Source organism: Equus quagga, chromosome 3 (genome assembly GCF_021613505.1).
Source record: "Equus quagga isolate Etosha38 chromosome 3, UCLA_HA_Equagga_1.0, whole genome shotgun sequence".
Classification (NCBI taxonomy): domain Eukaryota; kingdom Metazoa; phylum Chordata; class Mammalia; order Perissodactyla; family Equidae; genus Equus; species Equus quagga.
In genome coordinates, this window is record NC_060269.1 from 37,697,262 (window position 1) to 37,715,479 (window position 18,218).

An 18,218-nucleotide genomic window follows, 5' to 3' on the forward strand; every position below is an offset into this window, starting at 1 on the left:
ATTTCACCATCTATTTTCTTTCTTAACGGTTTATAAAGAACAGTGGTGGATCTTAGACGAAAGTGTATCTGAAGTTTCTTCTGTGGTCATTTGTTAGAGACAGGTCTAGTGGTCCCATTTGCTACGTCTCAGTGAGAGAGAGCTATCTATCTATCTATCTATCTGGCCAGAGAAGGCCCGTGTTCCTACATTCATTCAAGAAAGTCTCTTTCTATGGCTGAACCAGAGTTTGACATTTCCTTTGCAAATAACTGTTTTATCAATGTTTAAAATTAGGAGCAAAAAGATATTTCCAACAGTTCAATTACAAATGCCATTTTATTTTTCTGTCAAACTGAGTTGTGCCATTCCAAATCTTTGCTTGTAGAGAAGAGCTGAATGTGTAGAAAAAAGGAAGGGACTCCTATAGGTATGTTGTAGGAGAAATAGAGATGGAATGTCAGTTTCAACTCAAAGTTCACAACTTACAAAGAAAGAATTTATTTATGCAATACAGATCTTTTCTCAAATATTTTTCACAGAATTTCACACAGCAATCTACTAGAAAAGTAGAATTATACAACACCAAAATAACATTGTTTCTTAGTACAAATTGCTAATCAAAAGGAAGGTGAAGACAGTTTAATAACAAATAGAAGGTAAAACGGGTGTTGCTTAATACAGCACCTGGTAGCCTCTGTTCTCAAACCCGGGTTGGGGAGGGGGAGCCCCGACAACGCTCCGGCTCAGTGCACAGCACGGTCAAACCTCAGGGGCGAGCTTTGGTACTTGCATTTACTTTAAAAGAAAAGCAAAGGTTGTGAGCCCAAGAGCATTTCCATCATTTCATTTTGATATGCTATGGAGACAACAGATCAGGAAAACATTGTAAATATTTCACACTTGCTATGACAGTAGATCCTTTATGTTAACCACACAATCAAATAAAATAGCCTCCCCCAAACCATAATTTTCTAGGCCTAAAACATGCCAAAAGAATAATATTGATAGAAATAATTCATTGAGATGTTTTAAATTACATTTACCATAATTTAAACTTTACTATTTAAATCCCAGAAATTTCAGAGCTGAAGAAGCACAATTGTTTGGAAAAATACAGGACCCAAAGTACAGCATAAAATTCCCCTATTGCAGTATTATAACCCACTTCCCTATTTTTAAAATCATATATTTCTCAGAATTACAGATAAATGGGAAGTGTTTTCTCATAATATAGCTAGAATAAGTGGGTTTACTTGCTCCACTGTATGTTTCCATAATTGGTGAAAATAGACTTCTCATTATGACTAAAAATATAGATTTTTTAAACTACAGAACCCAGCAGCCAGTTTTCTGCTTTGCTATTCACCCGAAAAAAGTCAAGCAAAGTCTAAAAAAATAGCAATTAACTTTAAAAAATATTTTGCTTCTTAGAGCAAATTTAAGTTACATTCAGATGTGATAGCTATTTCTAAGAGAAAGATGATCCGGGGTACTCCCCCTGCCTAGGCGGGGGGCAAGGCTGATATGCAGCTGTCACCATCAGTAGCGGGTTTGGTATTCATGATGCCACCGGTTGAAGTCATTGTAGAACAGAACGATGCTTCCTGAGGCCATGCCAGAAATGATGCACCTAGGCAAAGCAGAGAGAAGAGTGGTTTACAGACCTATTTATTTCCTAGGGATCTGGTACTAAAGAAAGAGCTGCCCTCCCCAAACCTGCAAGGTAAATATAGAAGATGGCAGTCGAACCTAACAATTTGTGAGAACTAAGGTATGTTTTTTGCTGACCAAAATGTGGCTCCGAGTAAGCTTAGAGTGCCACCTCTAACGAGGATCCAAGCCAGAGCTTGCCTTTATGTTGGAAGTACAGCCAGCATGTACAGGATGGGTCACTAAAACCTGAATAGACTGGATGCTTTCTAAGGGGAGCTGGTGAGCCCCACCTTTTATATTAGGTATCAGAATCGAAAGAAAGAATCACAGTCTCCAAGTAATTGCTGGTGGAGGAAGCAGCACACAATCAAGTGACAGAGATCTCGCTGACAAGGACAGGATTAATGAAGAGTGAGACAGCACAGTGAGGATTGAGCCTAACACTGCCAAAAAAATTGGGCTGGGCTCTGCTCTGCACAAGAATATTCTATGATGTTCCTCATGCTCTGCGTAGGGGTCTAGCCCTCAGAACACAGCGACTCGCTGAAATGGTCACTAAAGACAGAAGCTCCTCCTGCTCCCCTGTCCCTGAGAAGGCGGTTCAAGGAAAGAGCTGGAGAGCAGTCAGACGAGCAGCTTAGAGGAACCTATTATCTGAGAACTTCTCTGTATGGTTTGGTTAGGTTAGGACTAGTCTTAGAAATCATATTTAATGTCCTTAGTACCTCATATCAAAATTAGGAACTAAAGGGGCCAGCACCGTGGCTGAGTGGTTAAAGTTCTGCATGCTCTGCTTCGGTGGCCAGGGTTTCTGGGTTCAGATCCCAGCTGCAGACCTGCTCCACTTGTCAGCCATGCTGTGGATGAATCCCACATACAAAATCAAGGAAGACTGGCACAGATGTAGGCTCAAGGGTAATCTTGCTCAAGCAAAAAAGAGGAAGATTGGCAATGGATGTTAATGCAGGGCGAATCTCACCCCCCCCCCCCCCCCCCCCCCCCGCCAAAAACATTAGGAACTAAAATGTGTCACTACAAAAGATCAGCTAAACATGGAAGAAAGCAGTAATGAGGGACAAAAAAGCTCTAAGACATAGAAAATAAAGGGTAAAATGGCAAAAGTAAGTCTTTATCAGTCATTAAATGTAAAGGGATTGAACTCTCCAATCAAAAGGCAGAAACTGGCGGAATGGATAAAAAACATGATCAAACTATATGCTGTCTACAAGACACCAGTTTTAGATCTACAGACACAACCGGGTTTAAAGTGAAAGGATGGAAAAGATGTTCCATGCAAATAGTAATGAAAAGAGAGCTGGGGTGGCTACACTAATATCAGACAAAACAGACTTTAAGTCAAAATCTGTTAACAAGAGACAAAGACACTATATATCAATAAAAATGTCAATTCATCAAAAAGATATAGCAATTACAAACCTCAGAGCCTCCAAGATACATGTAGCCAACACTGACAGAATTGAAGGGAAAAATAAATAGTTCTACAGTATTAGTTCGAGACTTCAGTACCCCACTTTCAATAATGGGTAGAACGACCAGAAAGAACATAGAAAATAGAGGACCTGAACAATGCTAAAAACAAATTGAACCTGACACATACATAGAAAACTTACCCAACAACAGCAGAGTACACATATTTCTCAAGCGCATATGGAACATCTCTAGCATAAACCATGTTAGGCCATGAAACAAGTCTTAATAAATTTTAAAAGACTGAAATCATACCAAATATCTTTTCTCATCATAACAGAATTAAGCTGGAAATCGGTATCAGATGGAAAACTAGAAAATTCACAAAATGTAGAAATTAACCAATAAGTCAAAGAAGTCTCAAGCGAAATAGAGAAAAATACTCTGAGACAAATGAAAATGAAAACAACAAACCAAAACTTAGGGATGTAATGAAAGCAGTGCTAAGAGGGAAATTTATAGTTGTAAACACATACATTAAAGAAGAAACATCCCAATCAGTAACCTAATTCTATACCTTAAGGAACTAGAAAAAGAGGACAAAATAATCCTAAAGCTAACATGAGGACGGAAATAATAAAGATCAGAATGGAGACAAATAAAATAGAGGATAGAAAAACAATACAGAAATAGCAACAAAACTGACAAACGTTTAAGTAGATTGACTAACAAAAAAAGGACTCAAATTACTAAAATTATAACGTGGAGACATTTCTACCAGTTTTACAGATATAAAAGAGGATTATAAGAGAATACTAGGAACAACTATATGCCAAGGAATTGGATAACCTAGGTGAAATGAAAAATTTCTTAGAAACACTATACCAAAAATGAATCATGAAAATATAGAAAAAATAGATTTATAACTAGTAAGGACACTGAATCAGTAATCAAAAACCTCCCAAAAAAGAAAAGCCCTGAACCAGATGGCTTCACTGGTGAATTCTACCAAACACTTAAAGAAGGATTAACACCAACTCAAACTCTTTTAAAAAACTGAAGAGGAGAAAACACTTCCTAAGTCATTCAGTGAAGCCCACATACCCTGATACTAAAGTCAGACAAAGACACTACAAGAAAATTACAAACCAATATCCCTTATGAATACCAATACAAAAATCCTCAACAAATACTAGCAAGCCAAATGAAGCATATAAAAAGGATTATACACCACAACCAAGAGGGATTTATTCTTGGAATGCAAGGATGGTTCAACATAAAAAAAAAAAATCAACGAATGTAATATACCACATTGACAGAATTAACATGAAAAAAACCCTACATGATCATCTCAATTGATGCAGAAGAGGCATCTGACAAAATTCAACATCCTTTCATGATAAAAACACTCAAACTAGGAATAGAAGGAAAGTGTCTCAACATGATAAAGGGCATTTATGAAAAACCCACAGCTAACATCATACTCAAGGGTGAAAAATTGAAAGATTTTCCCCTTGGATAATATACTAGACAAGGATACCTGCTTTTACCACTTCTATTCAATATAGTACTGGAAGTCCTACTCAGAGCAATTAGGCAAGAAAAAGAAATGAAAGGCATCCAATTGGAAAGGAAGAAGTAAAACTATCACTATTACAGATGGCATGATTTTATATGTAGGAAATCCTAAAGATTCCACCAAGAAACTGTTAGAGCTAATGCATTCAGCAAAGTTGCAGGATACAAAATCAACACAGAAAAATAAGTTGCATTTCTATACACAAACAATGAACAATCTGAAAAGAAAATTAAGAAAACAATTTTGTTTACAATTGCAAAAAACAATAATAAAATACTCAGGAATAAATTTAACCAAGGAGGCAAACAACCTGTATGCTGAAAACTACAAAAGGTTGCTGAAAGAAATTAAACAAGACAGAAATAAATGGCAAGATATCCCATGTTCATGGATTGGAAGATTTAATATTGTTAAAATGACAATACTAGGCAAAGCAATCTATAGATTCAACCCAGTCCTATAAAAATCCCAATGTTTTTCACAAAAATAGAAAACATCTTAAAATTCACAGAAATCTCAAGTGAGCCTGAATAACCAAAACAATCTTGAAAAGGAAGAACAAAACTGAGTCTCATGCTTCCTGATTTCAAAACTTACTACAAAGCAACAGTAATCAAAACTGTGGTACTGGCATAGAGAGAGACATACAGACCAACAGAACAGAGAGCCCAGAAATAAACTCTCACATATATGGTCAAATGGTTTTCAATAAGGGTGTCAGGACCATTTAATGGGGAAAGGACAGTCTTTTTAACAAAGAATGCTGGGAAACCAATATCTACATGCAAAAGAATCAAATTGGACCCTCATCTGCCATCATATACAAACGTTAATTCAAAATGAATCAAAAACTAAACATACGAGTTAAAACGATAAAACTCAAGAAAACATAGTGGAAAAGCTTCATGATATTGGATTTTGCAATACTTCCTTAGCTGTGCCAAAAGCATAGGGAACAACAGAAAAGAATAAATTAGACTTCATCAAAATTAATGACTTTTGCACATCAAAGGAGACTATTAAAAGAGTGTGCAAAGTGAGAGGCTGGCCTGGTGTAGTGGTTGGGTTTGTGCACTCTGCTTTGGTAGCCTGAGGTTTGCAGGTTTGGATCCTGGGCACGGATCTGTGTGCTGCTCATCACACCATTTTCTGGTGGCAACCCACATACAAAATGGAAGAAGATTGGTACAGAAGTTAGCTCAGGGCCAATCTTCCTCACCAAAAAAAAAAAAAAAAGTGAAAAGTCAACACTTTCACTTATTAGAGAAATGCAAATCAAAACCACAATGAGAGACTACTTCACATCCATTAGGATGGATATTGTTTAAAAAAATATATATATAACAGCTGTTGGGGAGGATGTGGAGAAATTGGAACCTTTGTGCATTGCTGGTGGACTGTAAAATGGTGCAGCCACTGTGGAAAACAGTTTGGCAGTTCTTCAAAAAGTTAAACATAGAATTACCATATGACCCAGCCATTCCACTCCTGGGTATATATCCCCAAAGAACTGAAAACAGGGATTTGAACAGATATTTGTATGTCAATGTTCATAGCAGCGTTATTCACAATAACCAAAAGGTGGAAACAGCCAGAGTGTCAACGGATGAATAGATAAAGTGTGGTATATACATTCAGTGAAATATTATTCAGCCGTAAAAAGGAATACTAAGTGAAATAAGCCAGACACAAAAAGACAAATATTGTATGATTCCCCTTATAGGAAGTACCTAGAAGAGGCAAATTCATAGAGACAGATGGTAGAATTGCAGTGAGCTGGGGAGAGGGAGGATGGGGAGTTATTATTAATGAGCAGAGCTTCTGTTTGGGAAGTAAAAGGGCTAGAAGTGGATAGTAGTGATGGTTGTATAACAAAGTGAATGTACTTAATGCCACAAAAAATGGTTTAAATGGCAAATTCTATGTTATGTAGATGTTACCATAATAAAAAAAATTAGGAACTAAAATGAGTGACTGTATATTAAGAGGGAGGAAATAAGATACCAAATAAAGATTATCTCCCAAAATTTACCACTTGAGAGGTTTTAGGAAGTAAGCCGAAACTTTCAATGGAATCGTTATGGACAAAGATACAGGCATTTTACATTAATGTATACTACTCTTAAAATTTAATTTAAGGGGCTGACCCAGAGGCATAGTGGTTAAGTTTGGTGTGCTCTGCTTTGGTGGCCTGGGTTTGCGGGTTTGGATCCTAGGCATAGACCTACACCACTCATCAAGCCATCATGCTGTGGAGGTGACCCACATACAAAATAGAGGAAGAGTGGCACAAATGTTGGCTCAGGGCTAGTCTTCCTCAAGCAAAAAGAGGAGGATTGGTGACAGATGTTAGCTCAGGGCCAATCTTCTTCACCAAAAAAAAAGAGAGAGAAAAAGTACTTCAAGAAACATAAAAAGGTTATAGCAATGTAATCAGTGCCTTTGTTACTCAAATCCTGTCTATTCCTGGAGAATTCAGCCTTTACCCAAGAGTAGCAATGCCATAAGAAAGAAAATCACACTTTTTAAAAAGTATCTTGGAAACCCCAATATTCATTGCCTTTTTGATTGCACAGGTGACCCCCACAACCCCGCCCATCCATCAGCCCATTTAAATAAATTCCCCCTGCAGTTTCTTATACCACCATGGGTAGACCATGATTCCACTGTTACCTCTGGTCATAAGACAGGGCCATGGCTCGGATTCCAGCATCGCAGCCTGGATAGGCAAAGAGCTGCTTGAGGTCAGACACCTGCCAGACCATGACCACGCCGTTGTCTCCTCCTGTGAGCAGGTACTGCCCATCCCGGCTCAGCTGGATGGCCTATGAGACACAGCAACATTCAGTAGAGACGTGGCTCTAGGAAGACTTCGGCCCCCCCGCCCCATGCTTGATTAATCCCTACACGACACCAGCTACTGCAGTGGAGACAGTGTGTATGCGTTCCTAAGGAGCTTTTAGGAAATCGTGAGTCGTAGAAAACTTCTGCCATTTTCCAACAGTCAAATGTACAAAGTTAGGCAATGCTTGAGTTCTTTTGCGTTTGAAGAATGAGGTGGCAAACTCTCCCAGTTGTAGGAATACTATTTAAATGGCCCCTGTTGTAGGCTGGGACCAGTACTCTAAACATGAGGAGCCTCCTGGTGTCTCTTCAGTTGTACTGTGGGTGTGCTAAGCCCATTTTGTACCAAGGCTGAGAAGACAGTGCTGGCTGACCTCATATTCCCCCCAAAACACCACTGCCTTTGGGGCTATGACCCTGTGGGAGAAGACCAACCGCTTTAGCACCTTCTCCAGGCCTGCTGGATTTTTACTCAGCTGGAAGACGACTCAGGGGAGGACCACAACTTCAGGGGTGACCAAACCCCAGGTTAAGCATTTTCTTCTTGCCCCGGGCCTGACTGCTTCCTGCCAGTGCTGAACAGTAAGTACAGACATGGAATGTGGTGTTCAATCCTGTAAAACGGGCCAAACCCAGACTGCTGCCTGTTTTTATATGACTTTTTACATTTTTTAATGGTTGAAAAGAATCAAGAGAAGAATACTATTTCATGACATGAAAATTATATCAATTCTAAATTTCAGTGTCTATAAATAAGGGTTAGTGGAACATAGCCACATTCATGGCTACTTTCACAAGTAATTGCAACAGAATACAGAGCCTGCAACCTAAAATATTTACTGTGTGTCCCTTTACAGAAAAAGTATGCCAACTCCTGATAAAAAAGGTCCCTCCCTACTCTAACAGCTAATCCTATTACCCCTTCTCCTCCTGCCCCCTGCCCTCCACACCTTCTTTTCCTAGCTTATGAAGATACACACTTCTTTTGTTTAGGGGGCATTGGGAGTTCTAAAAGTTACTGTAAACACCTGTAATCTTATCCACATGGACACTGTGAAAATGGGAATACAGATTGTGCTAGCAAGCCAGAAAGAAAAATATCTAACTTCTGAAAAATATATTTACACTGTCCCGTACTCAGATTTTTATTATAGTTGCCTTAAGTCTTTAACCTTTGACAAAACTTTTTAAAAATCATAGAAAAGTTAAGAACTGTTTCATAGCCGTTCAATTCACATTCATGTAAATGCTAACTTTTAGTGGTCTCTTAAATATATCTTATTCTCAAGCACACAAAAATACATCTAAGAAATAAAAAACCATGTGTGGAAGACGGTTACATATAAGAATTATTCTCTAAATCTTAACCAAATAAAAATAGTAGGATTTTTCAATGTAAGTAAAAATCAATATCCTTTGTCCCCATTCATTTCACAAATGGCCATCTCTAGGGAGTATCTGGGAACTGCAATGAAGACTAGAACAAATAATTATTTGCTACACTTATAAAATTCAGCTGATGAAAATCCATTAACCTTATGGTTGTGGTTCACTTGAGTTTTATATTTGAGGCTTTTTACTGGATAAGTGCTATATTAAAACATAAATTAAAACCATTAATCTTTACCTCTTTGTTCTAAAATTCTAGTTCTGTCTGGAATTAAATGAAAACTAGACTTTTAGGATTACACATTTATCAGCATCCAGAACATTTTAGTAAGCCAAGTGCCTGCCGAAGTGAAAAAATATCTAGTTGGCCTTTCTCGCGAGGATCCTGTCAAATTCCGCTGGAGGTAATAGCCAGGGTGACATTTACTGAATGGTACCCTATCTTCCACCCAAACCAGCATTCGCATGGTTCTTAATTCTAACACGCCTCCTCAGTATCCGGGTTGGGTTGGTACTAGAGATTTTACGAGAGCCCTAGAGACATGTTGATGTCATCCTCTGAAATCCTGAATGCCCTGGACAACGCTGTAGCTGCACTGGTTGTTAAGAAGGGACCAGAAGGCCACAGCAGTCTGCTGGGGACGATCACATCCTAAAACACAGCGTCCTCAGGAAAAGGAGAGAAATGAGTTCCTAAGGGTGAAATGGTGGTTATCCTTTGTTTAGGATAAAATAACTTTGCTGCTCTGTACAGGCTGCCAACTTAAATTTAAGTTAGTCATTAAGACATCTAAACATTGCCCAGTTGATGTGCTATGATATGTTAACCAAATGCCACTGAACAATCTGGCAACTAAATAAAAACAGGTGGGAAGCCTTGATTAGCCTAGAGGTTCCCCAGGCTGCCTGCCTGCAGGGTTCTTGGTATTTCAAAGAGACTTAATTGCTGGTCTGAGCTGATGACTAATTTGTTGCCATGGTCTCCTTTCCTTATACAGGCTCAGACTGCAGGACGGAGCTGGAGACTTTTGCTCTGTGATGTGTCTCATTCCCAGCCTGTGGTTTCCTTCCTTCCCGAGGCAGTTAGCTGTGAAAGTGTCAGTCTCTAGAGCCGTGGGCAGGTAGTGCTCATTTCAGGCAAGCTTGCTTTAATCACACAGTTGCCACCTGCAAGTTAGTATGATAAAGTGCAGGAGTGCTGGGAAAAAGGCAATGAATTGTTTAAGCCTAAAATCCAGTGGGGAATATTACAGGGGGAAAAAACAATGGCTATAGGGCAGAGAGAAAAGCATGTGTGTGTGAACAGTGTGTAGAAAGCCTCTACTACTGCCTCAAGGAACTTCCCGGAGCCTTTGGTACTAACTGAAATGCCACAGATATTGTTTCAGCCAGCAAGGGATTTCAAATTATTTTACAGATTTATTAGTGTAGCTGACAATATAATCGCAACTCAAAGTGACAGATTATCAACATTATTGTAAAGAAAAGAGGAAAGGAAAATCCTCTGATGTGTACTTGGTTTAAATGAAGGATTATGGGAAGGAAGGGAAAAATAAAAGCAGAGTGTGCGTGCATGCCTTCGTGGCAGAGGCAGTCAAAATGCAATGGAAAAAACTCAGAGAGGGAGGGAGAGAGAAGACAGCCAAGTACTGAATTAAGAAATCAATCCTGAGATACAGAAGCAGAAAGTATCCTTGATTTGATCAATGTAATCTATATTTAGGGATTTTGTTCCTTAATACTTCCTGACTGTAGTATTTACTTGAGAGAAGAGGGTGATCAGACTAGATCTCGGAAACTGGGAGAATTTATGTCATCTAAGCTGCCCTGGGTGAGGAAAAGCAGTGAGGAAAATGTCCAGAGCTGGCCCAGAGCCACACTTCAGAGGGCAGAGGCCTCTGCGACCCTCTTCCCACCCTCAACATGTCCTGAGTTACCTCACTGTACACAGTTCACAGGCACCCCAACCCGGTCCTGGAAAATGATAGGAACACCACAGCTTTACTTTACCTTAACCTGCCCCGAGAAGTGGAGGTGAGAAAAGAAGGACCTTGGAAAAATAGTCGCTCCAAAGAGCAGTCCTCACTCTTTTCTTCAGCCTCTAATACTTAACGGAGCCCTGTCCTGAAAATGGGGCAAGACCCGCAAGGTCCACTAGCGAGCGTTACCATTTCTTGTATACCAAAAGGGAAAAAAATGTTTGCCTAATTCACAGCATAATTTGAAGCCCAACCCCGGTACCTTGGCAAATTTTGGTCTTATTATCCACAAAGAAGTAAAGTCTGAAATTAGATGCTAATCCTAAATAGTCATAATCCCTACCACTCCCGTCATCAATCTATTCAACTGTAAAGAGGAGACACTTTTAGGTGTAGTCTACTGCACTATTTTAGCTTTTTGATACTCAGAAAACAATAATGTGCAGTTAACTTTCTTAGATTAAAAAAACAAAAAAAACTGAGCTGTGCCATTGAAGTCACCCAAGATGTATTCACAAGGCCCTAACACAACCTCTTCTGCTAAAGGATCATCCTGGGCTTCACTTAGTGATCTCATGCACAGAACATTCCGGCTGAGCAATGCAGTTGGCACAGCTGGGACATGCTGTGGTCTGTGAAGTATATAAGCTTTGTCCGTTTGCTACCTAATGAATTTCTTTTGTCATGGAAAAGAGACCTTCAGGGACTCAAAAACAGTGGTTTTTTTTAGTGAACTCTCCCCCTCCTCACTTGCCACAACTTGAGGTAAAAATCCAGAATACTGAAAAGTCTATAAGACACTCACCCTTATGTTATCATCTGTTTCCATAGTGGCCTGGAGTTTTCCATTCACACTGAATGTACAGAAAAAGCCATTTTCATAGAATATGACACAATGACCCTCTCTTGAAGCCTGAATGAGTTTTGGTTTCAGACAGTTTTCAGGACCCTCCAAAGTCCTTAACAAGTCTCCATTCATGGAATGTATGAGACATGGTCCTTCTGAGGAAAGAGGAGAAACAAAGGCAAAATTAATTTTTTAATGAGAACAGACAAATGTGATCTGAATCTTGAGCACAGATCAAACAGGATTACAGTACCACATTACAGTTGTAGAAAGCCTTAAAAAATTATATATCTTTTATATAAGTATTTTGTAAAATCTCTTCTGTCTGCTGGCCAGATCTCACCTTCCACTTGGGAGAGGAGAAACCTGAGTCATATATGTTCAAATTTTCTCCTTAAGACAGGAAGTTACTTTATGAAATTCATTATGCCAAGAGATGATAAAAACTGGAGAAGTTGAGAAAGGAACTGGAGAAATTTCACATCCTAGAAGAGCTTCTAGGAAGGCTGGGCTGCAGTCAGGCACACAGTGACCCTCTCCCGCATCTTACAGGGGCCCCGATGGTGGCAGCACTGTGAGCCTGTGCGGGGAGAACGCATTGGGGTAGCTTCTGAAGGCCTGAGCCTTCTTCCCTCCCACTGCTCGTTACAATGAAAGAAGGTCCCTGGCAGTCCATGTTCCCCGCTGGCCCCCACAAATGAATTCACATAGCGATCCTTCTGCCACTTCTCCTTGGCAGCTGGGTCCACTTCCCTGCTATCTCCCTAAGCAGGCAGCAGCATCCACCACTTGCAGCTCCCCAGGATGACCATCAGGCTGAGATGCTTGAGGAGGACAGGGGAACTGCTAAAGAGCCCATACATATCAGAGCTTCTTCACTTTTATTTAGTGCCTGCTACATGCAAAGCAAAGAAGCAGTAGGTAACCAGAACTGCTTTTGTGATGACTAAGCTCCAAGAAATGTCTGAGTTGGACAAGAGGGGTAACTGAAGTATAGTATCTGCCCTGTTCCTCTCCAGACTAAACCACCCATGGCTACATGGAGTCATTATCTGTTCCTCACCTGACTACTAAAAGCATGCCCTTTTGCAGATAAGGCTCTCAGCTGTTCCTTGACCACTCAGGGAGTTTCTAAGTTTTTAGCGTTCTCAACATAAATACATAGAGGCAGTCTTGGCACAGTTCCAGCATGCATGAATTTCAGTTATCACTCTTTAAATGACACCAGTCCCTCCATACCACAGTTCAAATTTCAGTTATCACAGTCATTACATAAAGTACACACTTCATGGCTAGTTCTTCAATCCACAAATCACTATGTAAATAACAGATGTGCATCATGATTGGTGACCAACCACATCACTTCTTTCAAAGTCTGAGTGGTCACTGCGTGTCTGTTACTCAGTTCATGCACAACAGCAAACTATGTAGTTGTGTTGCCTCCTTGTCTCCCAGTGATAAACCCCTATGACATTTTATAAAAATAGATAATCAAAAGAGGCTATTGGCCAACAAAGATGAAATTGCAGTAAGGAAATGAAAAGTGATAAAGCTAAAAGTGAAATTTGAATCAAACATAAATGGGGTTATAGAAGAAAGAGCTGACTGTGGGAAGGTTGATATTGCTGAGACACTGTAGATATACAGCTAGAGGAAATCAACGAAGGTGAACTTATTGACATAAATTAGCAAAGTGGTTGTGACAAAAATGTCGATGTCCAAGAAGAAGTGATGCCAGCAAAAACCGTCACATTCAACCCACCAAGTGGGACAAAATATTTGTAAATCATATATCTGACAAGGGGTTAATCTCCATAATATATAAAGAACTCACAATACTCAACAACAAAAAAACAAACAACCCAATCAAAAAATGGGCAGAGAATATGAACAGACATTTTTCCAAAGAAGATAAACAGATGGCCAACAGGCAGATGAAAAGATGTTCAATGTCACTAATCATCAGGAAAATGCAAATCAAAACTATACTTAGATATCACCTTATACTGGCTAGAATGGCTATAATCAACAAGAAAAAAAATAACAAATGTTGGAGAGATTGTGGAGAAAAGGAACCCTCATACAGGAATCCTCATACACTGCTGGTGGGAATGCAAACTGGTGCAGCCACTATGGAAAACAGTATGGAGATTTCTCAAAAAATTAAAAATAGAAATACCATATGACCCAGCTATCCCACTACTGGGTATTTATTTAAAGAACTTGAAATCAACAATTCGAAGAGACTTATGTACCCCTATGTTCATTGCAGCACTATTCACAATAGCCAAGATGTGGAAGCAACCCAAGTGCCCATTGACTAATGATCAGGTAAAGAAGATGTGGTATATATATACAATGGAATACTACTCAGCCATAAAAAAAGACAAAATCGTCCCATTCCCAACATGGATGGACCTTGAGGGTATTATGTTAAGGGAAATAAGCCAGACAGAGAAAGACAAACACCATATGATTTCACTCATGTGGGAGATAAACACACGGACAAAGAGAACAGTTTAGTGGTTAACAGAGAAGGGGTTGGGGGGGTGGGCACAAGGGGTGAAGGGGCACATTATATGGTCACTGATAAATAATAACGTACAACTGAAATTTCACAATATTATAAACTATTATGACCCCCCACACACAAAAAAACCCCGTCACATTAAAGATATTAAGGGAACCCTAGGGGATATTTCATGAAATTGAAAGTACAGAAGATAAAATGTTGGAAGCTGACCCAAACTTAGAAAGGAGTATGATTAGTTGGTCAAGGTATAGGAAAGATTCTCACTCCTTAAGTCATATGAAGGGAAGGCAGCAAGTACTGTTCAGAGTACTTGTGATAAGTTTTTCACAAAGAAATAAAGTACTTTAATACTCAGTGTTTCTAATGTTTTAAATTACAGTGTACTAAGTAAATGTGAGTTTTACATTTTTTCACGTCCCTTTATATGTGTATGTATGTATGTGTATATGTTTATGTATATGAAACAAAAGAGAATTTTTAATGTTTTGACAAGAAATTTTAAAGGCTATAGGTCAATCATAAAATTTCCGATTGATTACTAAGATCACTTTGCGTGGTTTTAGCTTGCATGGTCATTTTTATGGTCATGTACTACCATGCAAAGCAAGGACAGTATGTAATATGGTATGTTCATTTTACGTGTCTAATTTGGATCATATATAGTCCAAGAACTCAAGTTAGCTCAGGATATGTGAAATTATTGACATAAGAAGGAAAAAAAGTCCAGTAGTTATAGAATTCTTACTATCATTATTACATTCCATTGTTTTGACCAACTAAATTTTTAAACACAATTCTTTGAATATTTAATGTCTTGTTAGCTAGGCTAAATATTATAGTTCAAGATACAGATAAGGTGTCTCAAAAACTCCATGCTTCCCCATCAGATAAGCCTAAAAGACATTAGATTACAGGAGTTTTTTGTGTGTTCAGACCTCAGCTCAGGGCAGAGGGACAGAGAGATGGATAGACTATTACGAGGGGATAAGCAATGAATCGGAAACAGCTTTGTTCCTGGTCAGATCCTGATTTGTTGTGTGTGCTCTTGGAAAGCCTGCTTAATATCTTTGGCCTAAGTATATGATGATGCTACTAGGGCAAACGTCTAGGCAAACCAGCTTAAGTATCTTCCCACTCCATTCTCAATGCCATCCTACCTCCTGCCTAGTTCTGGGATTTTTAAGTTAAAACAGACTGGGTCAGGAGTTTCCATTCAGGTGTGAGATGGAACCCAGCCCAGTCAGAGTCCAGAAGAATACAAAAATATACAAAGATGTCCCTTGTTCCTGCTTCACTCTTTAAAGCAATGCTGTAAAACAGAACTTTCTGCAATGATAGAAACATTCTGTACCTGTGCTGTCCAATAGAGTAGCCACTAGTCATATCTGAACATTGAGCACCAAAAATGTGGCTAGTGCCACCGAGAACTGAATTTTTTATTTAATTTTAGTTAACTTAGCCCCATGTGGCTAATGGCTACCATAACAGACAGCACAGCTTTGGAGAAAAAGGTACCAAATTCATCTTCAATAATTTGTTAGTGGAAAACACCAAAAATGCACATATTTTATGAAGGATCCACAGATTTACCTTTCGAACCACTTAACACCAGGCCTAGCTCAGCGCAGACAGCAGCACAAGTGATCTCATAGTCATGGCCTGTCAGAATGGCCCGAGGAGTGGTGGTCTCACCTTTAGGAAAAAGAGATAAGCAGAACAATCAATTCAAGGTTATGCAGGGGATTACTTCCCTCTACTCCGATTAAATAATCAAAACTTGTTCCTAGTTCCCATAATGTCTAAATTTTTAATTTATAGTTTGGGAATTTGTCCAAAAATCCTAAACTACATGCAATAGTTTGAGGACCACATGTTGCTAAATTTCTAATCCTTACATGATTATCAAGCAACAATCATTGAACAGTAAAATAAGACAAAAATCTCCATTATAAAATGTGTCAGATACTTTCCAAATACAAGTCCCCTGATTAGATGATTTATGGATGGATGATTATAAAAGTAGGGATTTTGGCTTAACTCACATTTCAAAAAGTGGCCTCTTCCCCTCCCTCCCCCTCTGTGGGCCACTGAGAACCCTGTCATAATGAAGATAGTCTGAACTAGGATTAATATCTCAAAGCAGCCCTGCTCTTAAATACTTATTATCTTTACTAAGCTTATGTATTTTCCCTATATACAAGTCTCACAGAGTATATTTCTCTATGGTTCATTCAAAGAACAGAGGGAGGAAAAAAACAAACTCTTACATGTAATTCTACTGACAGTGACTGAAAATTACAGGACGGGGGGAAGAAGAGGGGACAGAGAAGGAGTCTCCAAATAATGGGAGATGCTTCAAAACATTTTCCCGGATAGTAGAAGTCATCCTGTGTCTTTGTCTCAAACTAAAAACTATGGTTGGCTGATAAGGAACCCACACCATGAATGGCCCCGGCACAGAGAAGGAAAACAATAATGGGCTTGATTTGTGGCTTGATTCATGCCAAGCCACAAGGATAAACTGAATTCCATATTTTGCCTGAAGAATACTATTTTAAGACTGAAGTCCTCTACTTTATAGTCTCTAAGGACAAAGACACAAAAAGCCTTTATAGATGGGACTAGAGAGCAGGATTTTGTTAGCATTCTTAGATTTCTTTGATTTGGATTAGTTTTATAGTATGATTGATAAATGATACTGTGTAATCTAAGAGGCAAATGTGCCCAGAAAACAGGTCACTACCACCAGCTGTGGAACTCCGTGGAAAAGAACAACTTGTCATCCTAACCCCAGATTTGGCTATCTTTGGAACAGTCACCACTCGGAGGAGAGAGATCTGGTAGGTCAGGGAAAATCCAGCAGAAAGCTACTGTCATTGGAAAGGCAAATGCTGGCTGTCAAAAAACTTTAACTAACCTGCAAAGCAGTCGTTTTTACAACGGGTCAAGTCAATGGGTTCTCTCAAATTTTATGCTAAATATATGTGCCTGCCTATGTTTTTCTGGGGAGATGGGGAGGGGAAGAAGGGAAGTAGGTTTTACTGAATACACATCATAAACAGGTGTGGGGCCTCTACTGTGAAGACAGGGGCCTAGTTTCTGTCCTTCCAGCCTCACTTCGCCTGGAGCCTGCAGCTATTGCAGTCTAGTTATTACACGTAATTATTACAATGTATTTATTGGAGTACATAATGCACAGCTGTGTCCCCACAGTGTCCTTTATGGCCTTTGGTGACTATAGGTACTTCTGAGTGAGATTTAAGTAAAGGGGCAACATGTCAAATTTTGCACCGCACTGGCTGTGCCTTATGCAGCTAGATGCTGGAATTGGCCTACATGCAAGTGACAAAGGGAGACTTCAAATGACATATAAAAGGCAAGGGGATAAGTGGAACAAGGGGCTTGGTTTCATTTGATTCAAAGTTTAAAAACTTCTTTAGGGAGAGAAACCCACCTTAATTACAAAGTCTACTTGACATTTTCCAAACCAGAAAGAAATTTTACAACAGAAACCACTTTTTTTCTTAAAAGTATACAAATTCGGGAATTTTTTAAAGAAAAGAAGCAAATAATGTAAGCCAATCTGAACTACTTAGCTTTCTGTTAGAGATAAGCCTTGCTACAAAAATTAGAAATAAATGTTATGTTTTAAAAAGTTACCAATATTTTAGCCCTGATTCATGGTTTCCTCCTTTCCGGAGATGTTCTACATTCCATGAAAATACCATACGTTATTTTTGAAATTAGTGTCTAGGGCCAGCCCGGTGGCAGAGTGGTTGAGTTCACGTGCTCTGCTTCAGCAGCCCAGGGTTCGCAGGTTCAAATCCCAGACGTGGACCTAGACACGGTTCATCATGCCACACTGTAGCAGCATCCCACATACAAAAAACAGAGGAAGACTGGCACAGATATTAGCTCAGCAACAATCTCCCTCAGGCGAAAAGATGAAGCTTGGCAACAGATGTTAACTCAGGGCCAATCCTC

The 18,218-nt window shown here is 39.2% G+C and overlaps 1 protein-coding gene across 4 annotated transcripts in view; it reads right to left on the reverse strand.

Moving 5' to 3' along the window:
• Positions 1 to 299: 299 nt before the first annotated feature.
• The window catches only part of LRBA (LPS responsive beige-like anchor protein), a 710,247-nt gene continuing 692,328 nt past the window's right edge, over positions 300 to 18,218 (reverse strand). For all 4 annotated transcript variants that reach the window (XM_046655938.1, XM_046655936.1, XM_046655939.1 and 1 more), the window contains exons 54-57: positions 15,825 to 15,926; positions 11,660 to 11,856; positions 7,316 to 7,467; positions 300 to 1,612 (exon numbers count right to left, since the gene is read on the reverse strand). In XM_046655938.1, coding sequence (XP_046511894.1) covers positions 1,522 to 1,612; positions 7,316 to 7,467; positions 11,660 to 11,856; positions 15,825 to 15,926 — 542 coding nt within the window. In that variant the 3' untranslated portion in view covers positions 300 to 1,521. The remainder of the gene's footprint in view (positions 1,613 to 7,315; positions 7,468 to 11,659; positions 11,857 to 15,824; positions 15,927 to 18,218) is intronic.